We start from the raw sequence: 25,642 nt of genomic DNA, 5'->3' as shown, positions 1-25,642 counted from the left end.
AGATGAAAAATATTAATTTGCTTTATTCAGTGAATCAAACAATAATTACAATTTAATTAGACATTCAAGATACAAATACATAACCATGAGCAAATAATTCACTGAATGAAATTGGTTTACCGCGTTGCTAAAATTGAGAAAACAAATGTAAAGGTTAAAGGCCTTTTCCTGTGGCCCAGACTGAACCATGTACATACACTACTCCAGCCACTCAACACAGCTTCATGAGTTCAAATATCAACATGCTTTCACTAGAATCACAGACAACACCTTTTACCATAGCATATATATTTGTTGACATTTGTTTTCAAAATGGTTACGTGCTGAAACTAAGTACACAAGCATACAACATATGAAAAGTATTTCAGTATCAATTTTCTTGTTAAAGGGACACCAGGCAAGCCTGATGCTTTTTCTCTACGAAACTCCCCCTCGCTCGGTCTGAAGCTCTTTTCCTTTTCTTTGCATCTTCCGTCAAGGGTTTTCGCTGCTTCTTCGCCGGCTCTGCCATTATACACACGTTTGCAACTAGCGTTTCGTTAGCCTGCCTCTGTGCTGTAAACTGATCCTGCTTCGGTCGGCGGGTAGGATACACCGAACTTGCAAGTGGGATAATCTTCCTACAGGCAGTAGGGGTGGGCGAGAGAGCCTTCATTCGCCCGGTAATGAGTCATTTAACCATATACCAACTTACGAAGATGATTAATTAACATGAAAACGTTGCCTGGTGTCCCTTTAAGATTGAGAAATAATTGTACATGTTGACCTACAAAAGTCTATAACATCATATTAAATGATGCACCTACAGTTTAATTGTTTTCAATTTAATTCAAATGCCTTCATCCAAAGCGACAACAACAGTCTCACAAAAGCGGGTTCGGGATCGAACTCAAACCAACCAATTGTCAGATGACGACACTACTGCTGCTCCTTATCCAGTCACTGGTCCCAGGCGTCTGTTAGATCTGGCATAGTCTGATGAAGGACTTGTCTCTACAGACCCCAAACACCGCATAGAGGGGCTCAGTGAACGTGCAGCGGAACGTGTACAGGTGGTTCCTACTGTCAAACGAGTGGTTGTAGAAGGACAGAGTGCCAGCCGACCAGTCCAAATAAACTCCTATTCTATATTCCTCAGAGTTGGGGGCAGGTACATCAAAACGCTTCTTATTGTGCATAACAGTGAAGTCATTGAAGTTACACTCCAGGCACCACGACCATTTATTGTATCCTAGCAGACACCCATCAAGCTCACCATCCCTGCGAAGACTTTGATAGGCCACTCCAACAACACAGAAGCCTACACACTCTACCTCCCAGTAAAAGCGTCCATGTAGAGGCTCTGTGCACAGGACCTGTCGGTAGCAGTCAAATCTGTTTGGATGGTCCAAGTATGGCTGCTCCTCCTCCACATACTTGGCCATCTTCATGTCCTTGCTCACATAGAGGTACTTGTGTGCAGTGTTTGGGTCCAGGGTGAGCTCACCGGCATCTGCACACAACAATACAATTAGCAAGAACATGTCTATGTATGGGCTATGATTTAGACGATTAGCAAGAGTCACATGGTCACACAAAAGCAATGATTGTGAATATGTATTACACTTCTTAATTCCCTTTTTCAGCCTGACTTCTGAACAGCTATCAACACTGTAGAAACAAAAGACAAAACAGATATTAGACTGGTTTTGGTTTACAACTTTCCAATGTAATAAAATCCATGTCACTTACTTGATTTTTAGTTTGCTATTTGACAGCATCTGTATCCCTCCACTCCCTGGATAATTGTAGCTCAGATCAAGTACAGTGAGGTGGGAGTTGGTTGATGACAGTGCTGAGGCTAAGAACTCACAACCTCTATGTGAAATGAGACACCCAGAGAGCCTGAAGAAGGTAGATAAAAGATTCTTTATCATAAACTGCAGTCATCACACACATACTGTATAACCAACAATACCAAACATAATGCTGAACAATAGTAGCTGCACCATAAACAATGCTGGTGAACAATCAAAATGTTATTGAATTGAAATAGTTCAGTAGTGTGACAATAATTACAATAACTTTGAGACATTTCTGTCTTCATACACTGACATCAAAACCTCCAGTTTACAGTTCTTGTGTCCCAGTGCTGCACACAGCTCCTTCACTCCAGAATCTGTCAAGTCATTGTTGGTTAGGTCCAAGTCTTTCAAGTGGGAGTCATCTGACTGCAGAACCGTGGCCAATGGTTGGCAAGCACTGCTTGTAAGTGTACAGTCAGCAAGTCTGCAAGACACCACACCATTTGTGTAACATGAGATCTTAATTTAAGATGGCTTATTCCCTTCGTCCTATATGTAGCTGTGTCAAAAATATTTATTTTATAATATATTATTTTATTCATTCTGAGTTTGAAAGACATCCAAAGAAACAGTTCAGTTTCAGGTCAGATATCAAAGATATAGTTTATCCTATATTCATAACCTGCCAAGTTGCACCCCAGTATGTCCAAGATGTCCATGTGCAGTGGTTAAAGTGGGATTTGACAAGTGGAGGAACCCTAAAATCCAGTGTCGGTGCAACGGGGAAAAATGACTCCCTGTTGGACAACATATTGGGTATCGTGGTGTAGCAATTCATTTTGGTCAAGAATTGCTAGCTTCTTGGTCACCTCTGTAAAATTAAATCACCATTTATTTGAACAATGGCATTGTGCTATATCGTTGGTATATATTAGAATATATATATATCGTTGTAATATATAAGAATATATTTATTATTCATCTATCTGAGGTGGCAGAACTGCGTACCCCACACTTTCTTGAAGACTTTCTTCAACCCTCAAATACACAAATACACATGGGAAATTATTGAATCAACAAACACATAAGGGAAACACAAATGAATCCCAAAAAGGTAGCTAAAGCAGTAAATATCAATAGGGAGCAAAAAACCGACAAAGGTACGTCATGGAAGCGTTCACCAATAGCTTGGGCAAACCCAGAGTAACCTGTTAGCAAATTTGAATTTATTCTGGAGGTACGTCTGGAGACCTTCTGAATCACCAAAAACCCAGGAACCCACCAACTATTAACTACTTATCCAGCATGGGGTGGGCTTTATATGGTCAACTCCTAATGCGTCTTGACTTGATGACAAAGCGTGCTGCTAGGATCATTGTTAAACCAGAGACTTTCTAATGAGGAGACACAGCACTCAAAAAATCCTCCATAGAAATGCATGGGGCTAGTTTGTAACGCCGTTGTCTACACATATCCCAGCCCTTCCTCGGCAAAACGTCGACATGTGATACATTGAGCCAATCATGTGCTATGTTGTGAATACACTGAGCCAATCATATGGTGTGTTGTGAAGACATCGTGCCAATCATGTGTTGTGAACTCGCTGCTGGAGCAAGATTGGTGTCGTGAAGCCTTGCGCACACGCATTTCTGCCGAATAGGATGCCCAATGAGTGCCCAAAAAGCGTTGCAATATGGCCGCCAAGTGGAAGGACTTGCCTAAAAGGACTTTGGTTAAACTCTACGGACCTGTGTTTTATTAACAATTAAGTAAACAAACGCATTTCAAATCTTTGTTTACAAGACAGAAGTTTGTTGTACTTCTGAAGAGCTTTGGTAAGTCTCAATTGATATTTCAGAAGCGGTCAACTTCCTCTTAAAGGTGTAACAGTTGATCTCAGAACAGAGCACCTTCAAATCACTAACCTTAATGTCTCCACTCTGCAGTTAGTGTGGCTCAGGGCAGTGGACAACACATTCACTCCAGAATTCCCCAGAGGGTTACCGCTGAGGTCAAGCTCTTTCAGCAGTGAGTTTTCTGACTGAAGAGTGGATCTTAGGATTCTACAGGAATCTTCTCCAAGATCACAACCAACCAATCTAAAATCATGAGACAGGTGATTATTGCTATTACAATCTAAATGATTAAGTTCATATAACACTGTCATCCCAATAAATACAGATACAAGTAAAATGTGAAATGCATAATATAAGGCTATTTGTCTGACTTACTTGGCTTTCCTGCAAATCCTTAGCACTATAAGCAGTCTCCTACGCCCCTCACTTGTTGTCTTGTATTTTATCAGGTCAAACTCATCCAGGGCATCTTCTGACACCAAAATGATATAGGCCAGGGTTGAACATTGGGCAGGTGAGAGCTCTTTTCCTGAGTTCATATACTGCTGAATCTCTTGCTGAAGGGAGTCGTCTTTCAGTTCAAGCAAACACAGTAAGAGATTCATGCATCTTTCTGGAGATTTGGTGTCGTCACTCAGAATTTCTTTAATGTACTGTGCTATTTTCTTGGTGCTGTCTGGGCGGCTCTTTATGTTCGTCAGAAGTCCTTGCAAGCGTTTCTGGTTGGACTCCAGTGAGATACCCAAGAGGAAGCGAAGGAAAAGGTCCAGGTGTCCATCCTCACTCTCTACAGATATGTCTACTGCAGTTTGCAAGAAAGCAGTCATGGAAAGTTGTCCAGACTCCAGTTTTCTGGTGTCTTCAGAAGGGGCTTTCAAATCACCTCTAAAACACCCTTTCAGACTTCTTGCTATATTTGTAAAGAAAGCTTTTGTCTTAGAAATTTGGCTCTGTATGGCAGTATCTGTGTCTTCATCTCCTTGGGCAGTAAAACGATTCTGTGTTTCTTTGGTCTTATTCACATAGGAGTAGAACACAAAGAAAGCAGCCAGAAACTCCTGAATGCTCATATGCACAAAACAAAAAACTTTATGTTTGATGAAAACATCTTCGCTTTTGAAGAACTCAGTGCACATCCCAGAATACAATGATGGCTCATTTACATCAATGCCACACTCTTTCAAGTCTTTTTCGTAAAACAAGATATTACGCTTCTTAAGTTCTTTATATGCTAGTTTGGACAGTTTTAAAATAATCTCACTGTTACACTCAAGCAGTTTATGTCCATCTGGTTCAAAACCATCAGCATACTTTTGGTTCTTCCTGTTTGTCTCAATGAGTAGAAAGTATATGTAAACTTCAGTCAGAGTTTGAGGCAAGCAAAGCCTGCTCGAATGATTGACCATTTTCAGAAGCACAGTAACCAAGATCCAGCAGAAGACAGGGATGTGGCACATGATGTAGAGGCTCTTTGACCTTTTGATGTGAGTGATGGCTTTGTCAGCTTCAGCTTCATCCTTAATCTTCTTCCTGAAATACTCAGCCTTCTGTTCGTCATTGAACCCTTGTACTTCAGTCCACCTGTCTATGTATGTTGAAGGAATCTGTTTGACAGCTGCTGGTCGAGAGGTTATCCAAATAAGAGCAGAAGGCAGAAGATTGCCTTTAATGAGGTTGGTTATGAGAACATCCACAGACACAGACTTCAGGGGATCACTAATCTCCCTGTTTCCTTTCAGGGAGAGTTTGCTCTCATCCAAACCATCAAATATGAGTATGATCTTTGACTTATTGAACATGTTTGGATTCGTGACTTCTTCTAACGCAGGATGAAAGTCAAGGAGGAGCTCGTGAAGACTGTACAGATCGTTTTGTATCAAATTTAACTGCCGAAATGGAAATGCAAAGATGAAATCAATCTTCTGATTGGCTGTTCCCTCTGCCCAGTCGAGTATGAACTTCTGCACACAAACAGTTTTTCCAATGCCAGCAATTCCCGTGGTAATCACAGTTTTGATTTTCTCGTCGACTATTAAGCTCTGAAAAATGTTGTTACAGTTGATTATGCTTTCGTTTGTTCGTTGATTCTTTGATTGCATTTCAATTCTGCGTACCTCATGCTGGGTGTTGACGCCTTCACTCTCTCCCTCTGTGATGTAGAGCTCAGTGTAGATCTTACTCAGGAGTGTTTTGTTCTTTTTCTCCTCAATACACTCATAAATGCTGTCATACCTCTCAGTCATCTTCTTTTTGTGTTTTTCTTTAATTTCTTGAACAATTACATCATCTGGTGGTACAAATAATATAAGGAAACATTCATCTGTGCTCAGTCAGAAGTATTTACAGGTATGGATAACTTTGGTTTGTCATAATCATACAATAGATCTGTTCGACATGTACAGTACATAACCACCACCACCCCTTTACCTGCCTCACAAGGAGGGAAGCAAGCTAGCAGTAGCAGATTTACACCGTCCCTGATAACTTAGTTATTTGTCCGATAACTCTATTCAGCTATTCTCCACTCCAATATCCTTAGAGATAGAGCAGCTATTGTGTTATCTTAATTTCTCTATAGCAAGCTCTGACTAGCCATCTGCTCACTTCCATCTTCTCTCTTCTTCTCTCTCTAACTCTACTCCTTCCATTCTAACAGGTTCTGGTTCAAAGGTCAACTTAAACTTCACAACCATTTTTTGACATTTCTCAATATTTTTTTAATGCAAAGAAAATGAAAGAAATTATAGCACAGGGCTACACTAACATTTTTACAATAGCTTCATTAGCTTGCTAACTAGCTAACTTTGAGTGCACCCAATAGTTCTGTCAGTGTATCTGGAATTACCCAAACATGGGAATATAATGTTAGTCTCAACCTGACACGCAGGTGACTCTCAGTCTTGTTTTAAAGGTGTTTTCTGAACTCACACAGGTGCACCTCCATTAAGTTACATTCAATCAAAGCTATTTGCTTTCCCCCGCATTGGGGTTTTCTCCACAGCTTTGGGGGCGGTAATCACAATGTTGAACGTATACTTTATATTATTATATACTGCTATAAAATAAGTACATCGTAAATCTGTAATGCTTGATAGTTTCATGCAGAGACTTTATGCCTATATTTACTTCATCCTACGTATGAACAATTGTTATATCATAATGATAGATAACTATTGTGTGTCATGATAAAAGTCTCACCGTCTTTGTTTTCTGATTCAGTGGCGGCATCCCTAGAGAAACATGGCAACACAATAAATGCTTGTGATAGTTTTGGGTCTAAAGGCATATCTGTTCAGCATGCATTTAGTTAATGAAGCGTTACTTATGAGTGGTTTGTATTGTTTATTTTCATTAGGCTATTGACTGCATTGACATTGTTATGTATTATTGATATTCTCCTTAATGTGGTCTTACCAACATTTTAAAACTATTCACGGTTCATTTTAACTATTGTTTTTTATTTATAAGTTGCTTCGGACAAATTGCTCTGCCAAATCCCATAACCATAATAAATTCCTTTCCTCTCTTCTCTCTTTTCACTGTCTTATAAATTGCCAGCATCTGTTTTATTATTTCAGTGTGTGTCTATATGCCTGTGTGTGTTTTTGTATAGCCTATGTGAACATGTTTACTCTCTGTGTTACCTCTCCAGTTTGTCTGCGAGGTCATTGAGGTTCATCTTCCTCAGGATGTTCAGAGTAGAGGCCTGCGCGGGACAGATTTTCCAGTCCCGCGCCCGCCCGCTCCCGCAGTGTTCAGTCCCGCTCCCGCCCGCTCCCGCAAAGAATTATGATTTTCAGTCCCGCTCCCGCCCGCAACTGTAATACATTGTCCCGCTCCCGCCCGCAATTCCCGCATGATTCCGACGTTCACCTACTGCTCAAGACAGTTATTGACATTGGTTTGAGGAATTAAACACGCTGCGCTAAGCTGAGCGCATCACTGACGGATCCTTCTCCAAAGTGCATGAAGCGCCTTCGGTGGCACCAGCTGCTTAGGTTTCACAGCAATACCCAGCAAACCTACCAATTTAATCTACAGTGATATTAAGAATAATACATTCTTTATATGCTTCATTACGTTTACATAAGAAATAAAAATATAAGAAGTGATGTTATAATTTTAAACACCGCATAATGCCCTGCCCCCTCGAGCATTTGAGCATAGCCAGCTCACATTACAATTGATTTAGGCTTAAATGCAAACAAGTGAAATGGAGAAAATATTAGCCTACCTTTTCTGAATCCAGAATATTGAAAATATAACATAATCTTAATTATTATTATTTAGGCTAACCATGGCCTGTCGCCCGTGAGGGAGAAAAGACATGGATCGCGCTACAGAACCTCCTTCTCCGTTGTTTTTAGCAGTAGGAGAAACATCGTGGCTGTTGCCTTTGCCAGTGTCTATAGCTTAATAATAGCAATAGGAATGGTAGCTTGATACGGAAGAGCAGAACGGAATCGGAAATGTGTGCGAGATTACACATCTGCAAATCTACATTCAAAAATGTTTATTAATAGATAGGCTACCAAATATAATATCCAGCACATTGTGTTATATATATGATATACATTGACCAATAGGTAATTTATGATTTTATTTTACATTTTAAAACACTTTTTTAATTCGCGGGACTGCCGCTTATCACTGCTCCCGCCCGCACCCGCGCTGTGCGCTCTCCCTCCCGCCCGCTCCCGCAAGGAGCTTTCAATATTTGTCCCGCGTCGCACTGCTTTGCGTTGGGTCCCGCGAGTCCCGCGGGACTCCCGCGGGAGTGCAGGGCTCTAGTTCAGAGTAACTTTCAGTGAGCCTTCTCCCCCATATGTCTGCTTCATCTTAGAAGCAACATCTGTAGCATCAGCTTCCTCCAGCTGTCCTCTGGGGATTGGCTCAAACCCCTCTACACGCCTCTCAGACAGGTACGTCCTGAACCTCTTCAGCTGTGCTTCCTCCAACTCATCCAGAGTACGGAAGAGCAGGTGCTGAGGGTCCTCCATGACTGATATAAAGTCAAAAAGAGATCAGTCAGCCTTTGAGAGGACTGGAGGTCAAGGTGCTCCATAGGGAGCCATACTGAATTTACCCTGCACACAATAATTTGAGTTTAGGAAATTTGATCTGGAGTTGTTCCATTGTATGCCATTGCAGGCTAAGCCTGAACTAGAGATGTTCGGGCCAATCAAATTGTCTGGGCGGGCTTTATATAATGATGGACAGATGAGCAACAGTAACATAATCATTTACATCACCTGAGTGCACTTGAGTTGAGGTGATATATTTAGACTTGTAACTGTAGATTTCTGAGTGGAAGGCTCTAAAGGCAACTCATTTATTTCTGGTGGAGCGTTTTGGACAACTCACTTCTTGACAGCAAGATGGCAGCGAGCGGAAAAACCAAGTGAGTTGTTCAAAACCTTTCTTTTCTTTAGGAGACTTGTACAGGGTTCTAATCATATTCATAAAATGTACAGGAAAGTTGTATACCTCCAACACCCTAAACAAGTAAGACCATTCTAGTCTATCAAAGGCCTTTTCCGCGTCAACTGCCATTAATGTTAAATCTATTTTGTGTTTCTTCGCATATTGAGTGAGGGAGATGCATGTTCTGCTATTAGTTCTTAAATCCCTATGTTGTATAAAGCAAGCTTGGTCGTAATGAATTAAAGGACAACTCCGGCGCAAAATGAACCTAGGGGTTAATAACACATGTGTACCGAGTTCGACCGTTCGCTGGGATGTATTTTCACGCTAGTCGAATGTGACCAGTTTTATTGCAAACCGCTAATTGCAAACCACTGTATACAGTCTATGGGTTAAACAGAACTCTGGGATGTGGGATGTAAGCTTGCTACAGCGGCGCTCGGGGAGCAGTGAGGGGTAAGGTGCCTTGCTCAAGGGCACTTCAGCCGTTCCAACTGGTCGGGGTTCGAACCGGCAACCCTCCGGTTACAAGTCCGAAGCCCTAACCAGTAGGCCACGGCTGCCCAGGGAGACTATTGTTTTTTTGCGCTGAGATAACTACTTTGGTGAATAAAGAATCAATTTTAGGCCAGAATGTGGTATAGAGTTCTATGGGAAATCTGTCCATTCCCGGAGCTTTTTTAATTGGAAAGTTTTTTAAAGCAGATTGTATTTCTATGTTGGTTATGTCCTTGTTAAAGGGGTGGTTCAGGATTTTGGACATAGGACCTAATTTCCAAGTAAGCAAGTGTGATATTTATCAGTGGAGACCGTTTTCAACACGTTTCATCCAGTCCTTCTAATTGCAGAGTTCGCAGGTGCTAGGCTAGCGCAAGTCAACGGTATAGCCTGCCACTAAAAACAGTCTTACCCACTCCAAAGTACACCCGAGGCGAATAAATTTTAACGCCAGACTATCGATGTAAATGTCTGTTTTGATAGTGTTATTTTAAACGTTATTCTATCCTTGCATTTCAACGATCGCATTACATTTTGAGGGACTAGTTTCTTAGCAGCGGTGGAATTATACTTGCTCCGGTTAGTAGTACTGCGCCGAAAACTAAACAGTAAAGCGCACTCCAATAGAGCATCACAGTCCCGCCCACAGGAGTTTCCGGAAGTAAGAATTCAATGCAATTTCTCCATTGACAATTCGGGTATAAGCCATAAAAACTTAACTGCACATGGTAGACTCAAAACCAGCTACGGCTGTACTAAGCGATTGTGTATGCTCATATAGACGCCAAAAGTTCACGGGGCACTAACCTCGTTTTGAGATAAATGTCTTTTATTCGCGATGTCTTGGATAAGTACTTCATTACCCACAATCCTGAACAATCCCACAATCCCACAGTGATGCCTCTGATTGGTGGAAAGGCCGTTCAGTCATAGTTTGAAACTTGAATCAGCGAAAATTATTGACAAGATGGCGGAGTCTTTTACTGCCTATGGCGAAATTCTTAATGTGAATAAAAACTTTCTAGACGAACATTGGTACTTGTATCAACAAGGATTGTGGTTTATATATCACACGAACTTAGTCAGGGCCAATACACCATCAAATAGAACACTGTAAATGCTAGTTTGAACACTTAACTTTTCAGGTAGCCGATATGCTAGCTAATCATTAGCCTTTCAGACATTAGAATGTCATTATAATGCTGCTAACATTAGCCTACATGCTGCAACACAGGTATGAAATATATTATGTTTTAGTGACCTTGTTGTTTGTATGAACATGAATTGTTGTTTATATGAAACATCAACTTAGACGAGTCATAAAAAGCCCTGTATATCCCCATTAAGAACTTAAACCTTTGAACTAGCTAGCTAGCTGATAGCAAAGCTGGATGCTACCACCGGGTAGACACTGCAGTAAAATGGTTAGCAAACCGTCCATGCCCCCGGCCCGTGAATATTTCAGTTTCAAGGACGAAATCAAGAGTGTCCAAAGGGGTGAAAACCACTTTAAATCGGGTCACATTATTGACTGTTGTGTGTCGAGGGTCAGCTTGTGGGTTTTGTATGGGCCAGCATGAGGAACAAGACCTATCAAACCTACGAAGTTGTGTGGTGAGTTTTGCAGGGAGGTTGGTAATTCTAGTTAACATTAGCTAGGCTACTGTAGCCTTCATACTGTACGAGCTATATCAATCATTAACCTAGAAATACTTCTTCGTACATTTAATGAACATTTTGTGTAATAATTTAAGTTAATAAACTGAATATGGTGGTCCAAGAGCAGACCATGCACCGGTCCATGCATCAGGATGGCAGTCAGATACGAAGCACTGCACAATGTTGCTAACGTTAACGTTAACCGCTTTCACACACACGATATAAAATACACGATGGTAAATATAACACTCAATACCAAAACACTATTATTTACACGATTACTCCTGAAATAACTGCTATTAACTATATAAAAATCATTGTTTGGAGGAGAGGGTTCGCTGCTGTCGCCGGTTGGAAATGAATGATTTCACGCTGGTTCGTGCTGCTTATATATTTTTCAGTGAGGCCCGGTGGTTTATGGGATGAGTAGTTCCTTCGATCGGAAATGAAAATATGTACACAGTCTTGTACCTTTGACTTTTTTTGGACTTTCTATTCGTTTTTTCACTCGAAATGATATGTTGTATGCTTATGAGTTACACCGTAGCTGATTAGCCTAAGACATGCTCTAAAACTCTTTAGATACAGGTTTTTCCAAAACGTCAATGGGAGAAATGAATGGGAAATTTACTTCCGGAAACTAAGCTCTCTCGGAGGAGGGGCGGGACTGTGATGCTCTATGGGGATACCTAGTAGTAGCCTTGGTAATATCAGTCCGCCGCTGAGATGCAAAATGACTACTACCAACTTCAGGGACCAAAGTATAACTATTGCAACGCGATGCGAGGGTAGTTGTATTTCTCACACTATTCTATCAACACAGACATTTACATCGATTGTCTGGAATTTGCCTTGGGTGTACTTTGGAGTGGGTAAGACTGTCTTTAGTGGCAGGCTAGCACATACCGTTGACTTGCGCTAGCCTAGCACCTGCGAACTCTGCAATTAGAAGGACTGGATGAAACGTGTTGAAAACGGTCTCCACTGATAAACATCACACTTGCTTACTTGGAAATGAGGTCTTATGTCCAAAATCCTGAACCACCCCTTTAAGATATCAATTCGCTCAGTAGAAAGATGTTTGAGGTTTATTGAATTTTAAAAAGTATAGAGTCCTGGTCTTTTATTTCTGAAGTATATAACTTTTCATAAAATGATCTAAATTCATTATTTATGCCCTGGTTACTTGTGTGGGTTTGAGCTTTCATCTCTTAGAACTATAGGCTGGCTTTTTAAAACTTTCTTTATTAAAGAGGTCAGATGTTTGCCTGATTTATTGGCTATATAATGCTGTATAATATAATGCTGTTCAGACCCTGAAGGGATTTCTTTTTTGTTCATTGCTTTTTGTGAGAGTGTTTCTACTTATCTCAATAAGGAAAATAAATTAAGAGCATATGTTGAGTACAAATATGTCTTATGAAGGCCTAAACAGAGCCCGGCCAAAAACTCTAATAAAATGTTGATCAACTTTGAGGGACAGCTATGACCATGCAGGATCATCCAGACCAAACGTGACGATTTTGCGACATGCTATTCCTATTTATGTACCAGCATGCCAAATCGGAGCCTCCTACATAGTTTAGTTCTTGCGCTATGGGCTTGTGAACTTTGACAAAAAATGGCCGAACAAAATTGACACCCCCCTCCCCCCGTAAAACTGGCTGTATCTTGGAAAGTATTGATCTTACATAAAAAATATAATTTTTTGAGACCTACAGTAAGTGCGTGGGCCTCAGAGTAAGTGGTAAACCTCTTAATAGAAGAGCTGTATGGCTTCACTCTCCTAAACAATGCCATAAAGCTCTTGTTGTAGGAGGTTTACCACTTACTCTGAGTTAACTTACCCAGGTTTGTCACTAAACCACATACTTGGAATACCCCCCTGAACATTGAGGCCATAGGCATTGAGTGTGGGGGACATGGATCCTGTCCCACTCAGTCCTCCAGACTAAGTACTGTGTAACCCCTAAGGCGGCAGTAATAATCCTGACCATCACACATTCATAAACAAATAATGAAATAAGTCATTTTTTGATTTTGGATTCTCAATTGAATATCAAATGAATGAATCATACACAGACCAAAATAGCCTACCTTTTCCCACATCGGCTAATTTTCTGCATTGAAGCGTTTTGCATCGTGCAAATTATGTTCCACAATCCTACCAAATTCATTATCACACACACACTGTCACAATAAGACCAGCAGAGTTGAAACACCAATAGCTGCAGACTGATTTGGAAATCATTGATTAGGAAAATCTGCAAAGCATAACTAAATTAAGAACTAGGCTACCTAACATGAGAACTAACTGAAAACAATGTTAATATAAATGTATGTTGAAATTACCAGCTGCGATCTGTTCACTGCAGGTGATCCTTAGACTGTTTTTTTTTTGAAAGATAAAGTAGGCTAGGCCTATATCAGGTAATACGGTATCCACAAAAATAACAACAACAACAGAAAAGAAACAAAAAAGCCCTTTTACTAAAAGCTAAACTTGATCATGGGGAATGCTGAGCGTCTGACTGTTTCTTTGTCACAGCATTATGCGGTGTTTTAGGGGGAAGTGCTGCCCTAGGCCACTTCCTGTTTTCTTCTTGTGGTTCACAGCGTAGACTGTAACAACTAATGCAAAAGCTGTGTGCCCAAAACGAAAAAGAGAAGAGAAATTAATAAGAGAGAGAATGAGAGTGATGCAATATATATGCAGTGTACTACATCAGCTAGGGATGGGTAAAGTGAGGCTTTGTAAAACACTGAAATGTTCAAAGCAATTATTTCACACAAACCTCAGTTTGAACCATCAGTTAAAGGTGCTCTAAGCGATGCCACACGTTTTTTAGGCTAAAACAGTTTATACCACTTACTGCTGTCTGTTGTCCTGCACTGTAAAAAAAAACACGAACTCTGTAGACAGCCATGGCTCCAAAAACGGCAACAAAAACAACCTGGGCAAACCTAGCCCATAAAAACATAACAAACTGTTCCAGCCAATCACAGACAAGATGAGCGTTTAGGAGAGTTTCAATTGCACGGGAGCAGAGGGAGGGGGAGGAAGTAGCAAGCCAGCTCTCTGTTTTGTTTGAAAGTCAACAGAAGTGATGTTACCCAGCATCGCTTAGAGCACCTTTAACTTCAAAACAGGCACTTTACTTTGGATAGACAATATATAAATACATCATGATTTAACATCAAAAAATTTAGACTGGAGTAACTCAACATTTGACACCTCTGGTATGTTTACTGTTCTAAACAAGTAGAATAGCCCATTATAGTTACCAAATTGATAGCAAAGGTAGTGCAGCAGATTAGTAAAAAAATCGTTCACTTTGGTATAGAAGCATGAAATTTGGCACAGATACTCTCTAAGGGCCACTATTTTGGAAAAAGGCGCTGGCCACTCAAAAATTCAATATGGCGGCCATTTTTCAAGATCTAACTACATCTAGCATCACCATTTGAAAAATTGATGTAAGGATTCAAGAGAAATGGCGGCCATCTTGAAAAATGGTTGCCATCTTGAATTTTTGAGGGACAAGCACATTTTCCAAAAAAAAAAATTCTTAAGAGAGTATTTTCACAAAATGTACATCACTGTTTGAACGATTGAAATAATGACATTTGACAGAAATAGCGGCCATCTTGAAAAAATGGCCTCCATGTTGAATTTTTGGGTGGCCAGCGCCTTTTTCCCAAAAAGTGACCCTTAGAGAGTATCTGTGCCAAATTTCATGCTTCTATACCAATTTGAACGATTCTCTTGAAATATGCCATTAATCTGCTGCACTATAATGACTAATTGAAATTACAATATTGAAATTCAAACCCTCATTGTATATTTGATTATTTTTTCCACAAAATGCTTCAATATTTGTGTTTTATTTTTCTCTGGGAAGTACTGTTTTAGGTAAAGGTCTTCAAATCCGTTTTTTGATCACTGTTTCAACCTTGAAAATCAAATGAACAGAAGGTACACAGACCAAAATATTTAGGATAGTGCCATTTTTAGACCCTTTTGGGAGACCAAAACAATGGCCGCCAGAGATGTTCTCAGTTGAGGAAAAGAGTATGATCAAAACTAATTTGAAAAGTCATGTGGTCAAATACAAGCACCCTATTGGTTCCTTTACTTCACCCCTTTTTAAGGGGCCCTGCCACACAAAACCGTTTTTACGTTTTTACAATTTTTTTAACATGTTACGTCCATATGTGTTTGTGCTATGTCGTGAATGTGAAAATAAACAGCTACCTCCTCTGTCAGCTCTAGCCACTGAAAAGAAATAAGCAGAGAAATTAGGCGAATTGCAAAAGCTCTTCAGATTGACGTGGAATTGATAAGCTCATTACTATTCATGAGCTCGCCCAGTTGAGACCTTGCCCACAAAATTCGTTTAGCTCTGTGACAGTTTTCGTAGGCCTATGCAAGGATGGCTGAATGTAGCGGACTTGTGCGCTATGCACGAATAGAACTTCAACAATGCATTTTGCCCAAGAACCCAGACTTGAGGATCAAATGGCTTCAGTTTATATTTTGGAACAATGCTACAAGCTTTGCAAAAAGGTTGCTGTTGAAGCCTGGAGCAGCTAGGCTACCATCGCAGCAGTCTACGACCAGTGCCCGTAAGTAAAACGTTATTGTCAACTCAAGGAAGTGCTATGTTATACAGGTTTAATGAACTCGCTAGCCTAGCAGGTTTTATTTATGCACATTTGGACAATGCTAGCACTCGCTAGCCAAGCTAAGTTCATGCCATGAAGTTAAAATTAGTTGATAACGGCTGTCATGTTATGGACGAAACCTACTAGCTGTTAGCCAATCAGAGTCAAGCAGCTTAGCTCATTGAATATTAATGGCGCAAATCGAGCTGAGTCTCCATGCAGGCTATCAATACCACGCTAGAATTGCTTGAAACAAGGTAACCAAGGCATGTTTTCCATAAAAAAAATTACAGTCCATGGTAGAACTTCAGACATTACAGATGCCCATTACAAGTAATGAAATACGCAGGGCATCTTTAAGAAAAGCACTTTTCATTGGTGTTTGCATTTTTGTGTTTGTGTTGTTTTGTCAGAGAAACTGAGAGAGAAACGGTATGTTACCCTGAGACAACACTATGCAATAGAGGGATAAACAGGTACACGCACACATGCACACAATTTTTCAGAAATATGAACAGGCAAGATGGGGGTGGGGTTGTATACAATGTATGGTAGGGTTGAAGATTGGGCTGGCGACAGCTCCTTGCCTGAGTTCATATACTGGCAAATCTCCTGCTGAAGGGAGTCATCCTTCATTTCAAGCAAACAGAGTAAGAGATTCATACATCTTTCCGTGGATTTGGTTTCCTCACTAAGAATTGCTTTAATGTACTGTGCTATTTGCCATGGTCTGAGCTCCTCTCTGTGCTTGTCAGAAGTTCTTGCAGGAGTTTCTGGTTGGACTCCAGTGAGATACCAAAGAGGAAGCGAAGGAAAAGGTCCAGGTGTCCATCCTCACTCTCTACAGATCTGTCTACTGCAGTTTGCAAGAAAGCAGTCATGGAAAGTTGTCCAGTCTCCAGTTTTCTGGTTTCTTCAGAAGGGGCTCTCAAATCCCTTCTGAACTGGCTACTCAGACGTCTCTCTACAATTGTAAAGAAATGTTTTCTTCTCTTAGGAGTTGGGCCCTGTATGGCAGTAGCTGTGTCTTGATAGCAATACATTTATGGTTAAAATGGATAATAATTTAACTTCAAGACTACTTTTAGTTAGCCATGTAACCCTTCAAGGTTTTAAACAAAGACACCATCCCCTCCCCCAATGGAATGCTAATGTGCTGGTTAGTTACACAGGACAAAGGATATTACCTTGATATAATGTATCCATGTGTCATGAAATGTAAATGTATTCATGTTTGGTATCATTCTGATAGTCTCATTACAAGGATTGTAATGATGTGATTGTGAGAATGTTTGGAACATTCTATAAGTGATATTTCTGATATATATGATATCTCTCCTCATGCTATTCAGATAGGTGTGAAGTGGGTGTGAGTAGGTGTGTCTGATACCAAGTGGAGAGCCAACCAAGTGGGATTGTTCTTGGCGCCATTTTGTTCTTTGTTTAAAGCATTTAAAAGTAACTAAACTGAAATGTTTGTCAGATTTAGATTTCTAGACTTGGACTAAGGATGTAGCTGAGGAGAGGAGGAGTTGGCTACAGGCCAACCTAGGCCTTTCAGGCCTGGGCTAGGCCTACATAGACCATAGACCTTTTTGTACTGCTTGTAATAGAATAAACTTGATTCCTGAGTTTTTCCTGAAGTTCGCCAGTCTAAGATCAATATTAAGTAATTATTCACCACAATTACTTTCAGTCTTTGTCTCCTTGGTCAGTAAAAAGATTCAGGGCTTCTTTAGTTCTCTATATGCTAGTTCGGAAAGTTTTAAAATAATCTCACTGTTGCACCTAAGCAGTTTACGTCCATCTGGTTCAGAACACTCGGCATACTTTTGGTCCTTCCTGCGTGTCTCAGTGAGTAGAAAGCTGATGTAAACTTCAGTCAGAGTTTGAGGCAAGTGAAGTTTGCTGGAATGATTGCCCATTTTCAGAAGCACAGTGGCCAAGATCCAGCAGAAGACAGGGATGTGGCACATGATGTAGAGGCTCTTTGACCTTTTGATGTGAGTGATGGCTGTGTCCGCTAGGGCTTCACTCTTAATCTTCTTCCTGAAGTACTCAGCCTTTTGTTGGTCATTGAACCCCTGTACTTCAGTTTTGCCAACTTAAAAAAAGCTTAACTCGAGTCACACTGTTCACCAGCAGCAGCATCCATCTTCTTTGTTTTCAAGTAGCAGGGAATTCATGCAGAACCGTCGCAATTCTGCCGTCATTATGTTAAGCCCGTCCACCGACTCACAAAGTGATTGATCTGATCGAAGTTTGATTTTTCCAAATTACATTTGCTGCCGCTAGGGTGCGTCTAGATTTCTAGGTTAGCATGCACCTGCAGAGCCTTGGAGCTTGAAAGCACAGCACAGCTATACATGCATTGTGTTTGGCTGTTAAATATCAGTTTGAGAGTGAGAGTACTACGTATGTTCAGGTTTGAACTCAGAGATTCCTTCCTGCTGATGACATATACCTTCACTTTAGTTAATTCATACAAACACATCCTTATCATCACACAAACATGGCCTTAAACACAAACACAAGCTCATCTCATCCTTATCACACAATCCCTATCTCAAGCACAAACCATTGACTGTATAGAACTATTCACAGTCATTAATAGCACAAACAGAAGCAATCAAAGTTCACACATTTTACACACAAACACAAGCCTCGTCCTTATCACACACACACACACACAATCACAGAGACAAGCCAAACTCAGCAGAGGTGAAACACCAACACAACTGCACATTGATTTAAGGATGTATTAGGAAAATGTGCAAAGCATAACTACAAGGCATCAAAAATACCCAACATGAAAACTGATATAGAACTATGGTAGTATTATATTTTATTGTGAAATTATCTTATATGTGATTGGTTCACTGGAGTTGAGTTATCCTTAAAGGAATTATCCGGAGTAAAATGCACTTTAGATCAATTTACGGATGATTGGGAGTACATACATTGAGTTGACATCAAAATTATGTAATTCGGATGTGTTTTGAGAAAGTTCGATTTTACCGTTTTTAGTCAAAACTCGTTAGCCTGGAAGTGACCAGGGCATGTAATTTCGCCGCTACAAAATGCTATTTTTATACCTCTTCTACAGTTCCAAACAACATTACACTTACGTGGTAGTGAGTAGAGGGTCCCTAAAGCCAAACCGAAGTATCCCGAGGTCTTTATGTGGTCGGATAGAGAGTCCAGAATATCTATATCTAAGCCATAGTCAAAGTCTATATTTGTGAAACTGGCCCTAGAACCATATACATTTGTGACAATGTTGCAACAAACATTTGTGACAAAGTTAGAAGCCTACAGACATTTGCCACAATGTTGTGACAAACTTCTGCAATTAAGTTGCAAAAATAAACAAACTTTTATGAAAATGTTGAATTCTTTTTTTTTAGCACAGTAAAAGCTCTTTCTCCTTAGAAATTCACCGTAGTGTGTCAGCTTTCAGGCAGGAAAAACAGGGATAAGGCTGCTTTTTTGTTGGTTCTAGTAAAAGCAGTCCTACGCCTCGTGACAGAGCCTTGTCTATCTTTGTACAGTTCAGTAGAACTAAAGAGTGCTGAGGAAGGCTGTGGTCTTCACAGGGAAGAAAGCGAGAAATGAGAAAAGAGGCTGTGGTTGGTCTGTCTACAGACAGACGTGGTACAATAGGTGCTTCTGTGGTCGGTCACTCCAAAAGCTATGATTTCCCCAGAGCTCAATGATATGATAGACATGCACATGGTCACTTTTCTTTTACAATTTTTTTTTTTAATAATGTGGGCTCTGATAATATGTCTACAGTGTTATTTCATGAATTTATCTTGGGTGATATTTGACAACTAGATGTGTCTCTCTACATGGGTCTAGCTGATCGTCACCATCTGTTGTGTTGTGCTGTATTGTGATGCATTGTGATGAGACGTATTGTGTTGTGAGCACACCAAGGCACTTTCCTATCAACTGTGATGTTGATATGGCAATAAACTTAAACTTGATTAGACCAAGGACTAAGTTAGGTGGAACCTCTTTTCATTGTTCTGCCCTGATGAAGGCCATGTTAGCTGAACCATGTTGGCAAGATTTTATCTGTTCTGTCATGAACTAGCCTACTAATAAAGATTTTTGTATGAAGACGAGTGCCTTGGCTCAGTCTTTTTGCATCACATCAGGAATTTTTCACCAAAGAGCACCTTCTGACTGCAGTGTGAATTTACCCATTTGAAGAACACTGCAGCCCTCCTGCTCCGTGTCTTTATGAGAAAACAAAAGTTGTATTTGAAAACCAAGCCTTAAGTGGTGACATTTGGGACATTAGTGTCTACATTGCACATTTGGTTTTGTGACACAAGCTCAATTGGTCAGGGAGCATAAAGGATTTATATATTGAAAAACTATGAAAATATAAAAATCAAAAATATGCAAAAGGTATAAAACAAGTATAATGGATGACAATAAATGATAAAATAATTTTGGAAAACAGCCACATTTGAATGCAATAATCAAGCCTTGAAGGATACTATTTGAGGAAAGTTAGTCTCCATGCTGCACAGTTGTTAACTTAAAATGTTAAATGAATGTTAAAAGTTAAACTAATTTTACTGTGGTGCCTTATCACTCAGTCACAAAGACAGGCCAAACGCCTCATCACACACACACACACACAATTAAAAAGACATTGCACATTGATTTAAGGATATATTAAGAAAATCTGCAAAGCCTAAAAGGCATCAAGAATTACCCAACATAAAAACAGACAGAAAACAACTGACAGAAAATTACATTTTACATATTACATTTAATTGTGTAATTACCTGATATGTGATCAGTTCACTGCATTCGAATGAGCCTTAAACTCATCTCTTCTGACAGTGGAAGTATGTACTGCACATCTTAAGACATATGACCTGATTACTTCTTTGCCACAGCAATATGGGTATGAGTATTTGGGTTTGGAGGAAGTGCTGCCCTTGGTCACTTCCTGATTTTAAAAGAGAAGGAACAGAGACTTGGGGCCCTATCATGACATTCTAAAGTGCATCGTCACTCGTCAAAAGTCTATTCATATTTAGTAGGATGTCCAGTTTACATTGGGAGGGGTTTCGTTATCAAATGTGGAGCGCATGGCGCAACAAGGTGTTCCTAGGTTTTTTAATCAGTCATATGGGTGTGTTTGGGGCGTAACATCATTTAAACCAATGAGAATGACATCTGTCATTCCCTTTAACGGCGCAAAGCGCAATATGTCAAATGAATGCAACAGCGCATTTGAAGGAGGCTGCTTGCGAGACTGTATGAAATAGTCATTCTTAAACCATGCATTACTAAAACCTAGCATAGCCTTCACGCATTTGCACTCATCTATTATATGAACTCATTGGCAGTGAAACTAACTTCACCAAGGTGTCAGTCAACGAAGACAGTTACTTTCACTATTGACTGACAATGGGTTACCATCGAAAACATAGGCTGGAAAAAGCAACACTTACCCTAATATTGCTCAAATGACTGAATAAAACAACATTATCCTGCAGAGTTGCTTATATCTCGTGACAGTGCATCTTCAGCTGTTCTCCATACGTGTCTCTCGCCTCTCCCCTAATCACTTTTAACCGTCATTACCAATTTGCAAATGATGGTGAATAACTACTCATCATGAGATGTACAGTATTTCGTAATATCTTTATTCTAATTATGTTTCCCATTGTAATCGTGCAATTTGTAATGCTTTGCATGGACGTGCGCTGGTGTGCGTTCATGAATGATAGAAGGATGGTGCGTGCACCTGCCAATATGACTGTTGACAAGCGCTCTTAAAATAGCATATGAACAACTCACCATTGACTTCTGACCAGGTTTAGGTGGTGTATGATAGCGATTTTTAGACAACGCGCCAGGCCCCTCCCTAGGTTGTTAATTGCCACACCCCTGGGCGCAATGTTTAAAAAATAAACGTGCAAAATACCGAATTAAACTTTGCACGGGTGGAAAACGAGTTTCACAGTATGCGCTGGTGTCCAAAATACAGCCCAAAGACATTTAGAATATATATGCAGATCCTGAGCAGCACACAGGACCTAGGATGTAGCAGGACCTAAAAAAGGAGAGAGAGAGGAAAAGAGATAGATTTACAGGCATTTATGCAGTATCCAGAGCAGTGTACATCACCAACATGAACTATAGAGAAGACAGGACAGACACACAGCAATATGCAAGTGGATCGGCAAACAAAGTCCCTTGAGCCTGCAGCCTGAGGGGGCAGCCGTGGCCTACTGGTTAGCGCTTCGGACTTGTAACCGGAGGGTTGCCGTTTCGAACCCCGACCAGTAGGCACGGCTGAAGTGCCCTTGAGCAAAGCACCTAACCCCTCACTGCTCCCCGGGCGCCGCTGTTGTTGCAGGCAGCTCACTGCGCCGGGATTAGTGTGTGCTTCAGCTCACTGTGTGTACACTGTGTGCTGAGTGTGTTTCACTAATTCACGGATTTGGATAAATGCAGAGACCAAATTTCCCTCACAGGATCAAAAGAGTATATATACTTATAATACTATGTGTAATAAAGACTGTTATACACAATATAAAGACGCTGACATCTTTTATTATATACAGGAAACAATTTAATTACACTAAATCATCTGTGGCTTCAACAAAAACCACAACAACCTGATCTTTGCAAATACATTATGTCTTACATTGTTACAGACAGTACTTAAAAATGCAATCCGGAGGTTCCTCCAAATTTTATGACTGGCATTGCATTGGATGGGGTCAGAATAACGAAAAACAGAATAATTACGAAAAATAGCACAAAGTAAGTGATTTCGCTTACATTTCAAATGCAAGTTTATATGGGAAAACAAAAAAAACAATCCAAATAATTCTAGAATGGTCATGATCTTCTTTAAATATCCACTCTCAAAAATTCTTCAGATCTCCAGAGAAAGGTGCTCAGCACATCTTCATATATGTCGAATTTGACTGTAGTTGTAGCAGTTCACATTAACACCAAAGGCTCATCAGGAGTCACTCCAACAAGTGCTTGCACTTACTAGAGTGTTCCTGCATTTCCATTGCATTTACGGTTTAGATAAAAGTTAAATGCAAGTACTTCCAGAGTAGTGTAAAAAAAGAAAATAAACAGCCAAAGAAGCTTTCACTAAAATGTAGCTTAAAATGATTACCACAGAGCGCATAAATTCATGAGATTATACCACCTCTCAATTAGAAACACTTCATGTCTACCACAACAATATTTGTAGTTTTGAGATGATAAAATAATGAAAAAAAAAAGAAAGAAAATTAAATGTCATCCTCCTGTAGTGATATGTAATCAAAATCAACCTGAACTAACAGAGTAAAAAAAGGTACAACTTGACTTCTAAAAAAAATAATAAAGGTCCATGAAATGGTCATGGTAACTTCTACACAAATGGAGAGTAAACTAGTCATCACTTAAAAAAAAATCACTTAAGGTACTTTTCTGATTATAAACAGAAACAAAGACACTCAAAAGCATGCTTGCTATGATTGGGGTATTTGGTAGTGATGAACGCTAATCAGTATTCTGCTGATGGGCTTGTAGTGTTGACAAAAACAAAAAAGTGCGCTGTAAATTCTCAGGTACATAACAGCAGCAATAATGAAACAAGTCCAAAAATATATAAACCACAGATAACCACAGGCAAAACCAACAGACAGACAGACAAACAAACAAACACAACAGGCTGTAAAACTTTCTTGCATATCGATATGTCAGGGGAAAGAAAGGAAAAAAGTTGTAATCCTTCATTGAGTATGACCACATCTATCTTTTATCAGAAATAAAAACAAACAAAAATGTGTCATCGCTGAGTAAGAAAAGCCAAGTGTCCTCACTTGAGATATGGGACCCTTCACATGGGGGGAGCCAAACTCCTGCCTTCTCCTTTAAACAGGAACAGAATGCAATCAAGGCACTACAGCAAGCAGACAGCATTTCTATTATTATTATTATTATTATTATTATTATTATTCTTGCCTGAATTCTTGTCCCACAGGACATGGATACACTACAAAATTATATGCTGTAAGATTGGGACCTCAACAGATTTATGTTTATTTATTTTTGTGATAAAAAACAAAAACAAAAAAAAACTCTTCATCCTTTGTGCTACTGACAAGAATGTGCCATATCATTTTCATCCTGAATTTGCTTAACAATTAGTAGGGTCAAATGGCTACAACATTCCATATTTTATTCCTTCATTTCTTTTCCTTTTTTTTTTTCTTTCTATCTTTCTTTCTTCTTTTCCATTTGACCACCCACCTTTTTTGTTTGTTTTGGTGTGTGCTCATAATTTGCTTCTCTGTCTGAAGGTACATTCTAACTAGGTTCAGCTGCTACGGTTGGGTGTTTTGGAGGAGTTTGTGGCAAAATTACTATTGCAGTTTAAGCTGAGGCTACATGATGGTTTGCTAAAGCATTGCTACATATTCCCTACATGATCATTTTTTTTTTCCTGTAGTGTAAATAACCTTCTGGAGCAAAACAACAATTCAGCAGCAATTTACTTTTTTCAATAAATCAACCCAGTAAAAAGTGGTCGATTTAAACCATTGTTTAGGCACTAGGTTTTTTTTTGTGTCAAAAACGAAAGAGGAGTGAAGCTTTTTTAACCATTCTCAAAGTCCAATGCTGTCAACAGAAAGTGGGGAGTGTGTTTAGTGTGTTTTTTTTAAATAATAAAGACAGAGGGAAAAGAAAAAGGGAAGGAGAGATGGGGAAAGAGAGAATCAAAGAGAGAGAGAGAGAGAGAGAGAGAGAGAGAGAGAGAGAGAACGAGAGAATCAGAGTAACACAGGGGCAACTAGTGAAATCCTCATGAGTGGGTCCTTCCTCCATCACCTCTCAGCTGGTGTGGAGGAGAGGGGTCAAGGCAGCAGAGGTGCAGCTCCACAACTGTGGCAGCCTGTAGTGTGCATCGCTGCCCCCAAGTGTGTGTGTGTGTGTGTGTGTGTGTGTGTGTGTGTGTGTGTGTGTGTGTGTGCAGTATGTGTGTGTTCGAGTGTTAGAAACCCGTGGAGTGGACGCTGGGGATGGGGTAGAACTTGGAGATGCGGCTCTGTGCCGAGGGGTTGAGACACTCTGACTCGCCGCTCATCTTGAAAAAGACCTCTTGCTCCTGCAGCTTACGCGCAAACTCCTCCTCCAGAGCCTGTGGACAAGACGACAACAAGGGTTAAGAACGCATCATACACAGTGTGTGTGTGTGTGTGTGTGTGTGTGTGTGTGTGTGTGTGTGTGTGTGTGTGTGTGTGTGTGTGTGTGTGTTTCAAACATACATTTTGCAAAACAAGATCCAGTAAGACATACTGCTTTAAGCTGCAACATAATAGAACTTCAAAAATACAGAAGAGTAATAGAAAGGACAAAGTGAGACAGACAGTAAGAGTTTGAGGACAGATTTGAAAAGAGCCATGACAAGAGAGATACAGGTGAACATATACAGACAGACAGACAGACAGACAGGAGGAAAGAGATCGACAGACAGACAGACAGGAGGAAAGAGATAGACAGACAAGATGGACAGAGGAGTTGTGCTGGTCAGACAGACAGAGGTGACCCATGAGAGGAGTTGTGTGTGTTTGTGTGTGTGTGTGTGTGTGTGTGTGTGTGTGGACGGACCTTCTTGCGAGGTCTCAGCTTCTCTCTCCACTCCTTCAGCTCCTGGCTGTGCTCGTCGTCCAGCTCCTTCAGCTTCTGGGTCTCGTGCTCAATCAGCAGGTG

The 25,642-nt window shown here is 40.2% G+C and overlaps 2 protein-coding genes across 9 annotated transcripts in view; both read right to left on the bottom strand.

Moving 5' to 3' along the window:
• On the bottom strand, positions 1-20,784 carry LOC143130207 (protein NLRC3-like). 8 transcript variants are annotated; one of them, XM_076289972.1, is made up of 10 exons: positions 13,574-14,074; positions 8,441-8,642; positions 7,285-7,341; positions 6,839-6,870; positions 4,016-5,927; positions 3,710-3,883; positions 2,059-2,268; positions 1,732-1,884; positions 1,604-1,650; positions 1-1,492 (listed from the first exon to the last, which is right to left on the bottom strand). In XM_076289972.1, exons 2-10 carry the CDS (start codon positions 8,638-8,640, stop codon positions 960-962), a joined length of 3,318 nt encoding a protein of 1,105 aa, XP_076146087.1. In that variant the 5' UTR covers positions 8,641-8,642; positions 13,574-14,074; the 3' UTR covers positions 1-959. The 8 variants fall into 8 exon arrangements, with proteins under 8 accessions (XP_076146087.1, XP_076146084.1, XP_076146085.1 ...); XM_076289969.1 differs by lacking the exon at positions 13,574-14,074 and adding an exon at positions 20,692-20,784 and having other exon boundaries at positions 1-1,650; XM_076289970.1 differs by lacking the exon at positions 13,574-14,074 and adding an exon at positions 14,095-14,356 and having other exon boundaries at positions 1-1,650.
• Positions 20,785-22,454: 1,670 nt separating this feature from the next.
• Positions 22,455-25,642, bottom strand: part of slkb (STE20-like kinase b) — a 36,314-nt gene continuing 33,126 nt past the window's right edge. Inside the window, exons 17-18 of the mRNA XM_076289967.1 lie at positions 25,541-25,642; positions 22,455-25,070 (exon numbers count right to left, since the gene is read on the bottom strand). The exon at positions 25,541-25,642 is cut by the window's right edge and continues 12 nt beyond it. Coding sequence (XP_076146082.1) covers positions 24,924-25,070; positions 25,541-25,642 — 249 coding nt within the window. The 3' untranslated portion in view covers positions 22,455-24,923. The remainder of the gene's footprint in view (positions 25,071-25,540) is intronic.

The sequence above is a fragment of the Alosa pseudoharengus genome, unplaced genomic scaffold (genome assembly GCF_046254945.1).
Source record: "Alosa pseudoharengus isolate Yale_2024_CS ecotype anadromous, Long Island Sound unplaced genomic scaffold, YU_APseudo_1.1 YU_APseudo_1.1_scf_1, whole genome shotgun sequence".
Taxonomy (NCBI): domain Eukaryota; kingdom Metazoa; phylum Chordata; class Actinopteri; order Clupeiformes; family Clupeidae; genus Alosa; species Alosa pseudoharengus.
This window is presented reverse-complemented; position numbering and strand designations above follow the sequence as displayed.

Bases quoted from the DNA above. Each gene is read 5' to 3' on its own strand.
- LOC143130207 (XM_076289969.1), bottom strand. From the start codon at position 8,640: ATGGAGGACCCTCAGCACCTGCTCTTCCGTACTCTGGATGAGTTGGAG. The intron at 7,342-8,440 runs TACTCTGAACTA...CGCGCAGGCCTC, and splicing joins GGAGAAGGCTCACTGAAAGT to TACTCTGAACATCCTGAGGA. The intron at 1,885-2,058 runs GTAATTATTGTC...TACCTTCTTCAG, and splicing joins AGAAATGTCTCAAAGTTATT to GCTCTCTGGGTGTCTCATTT.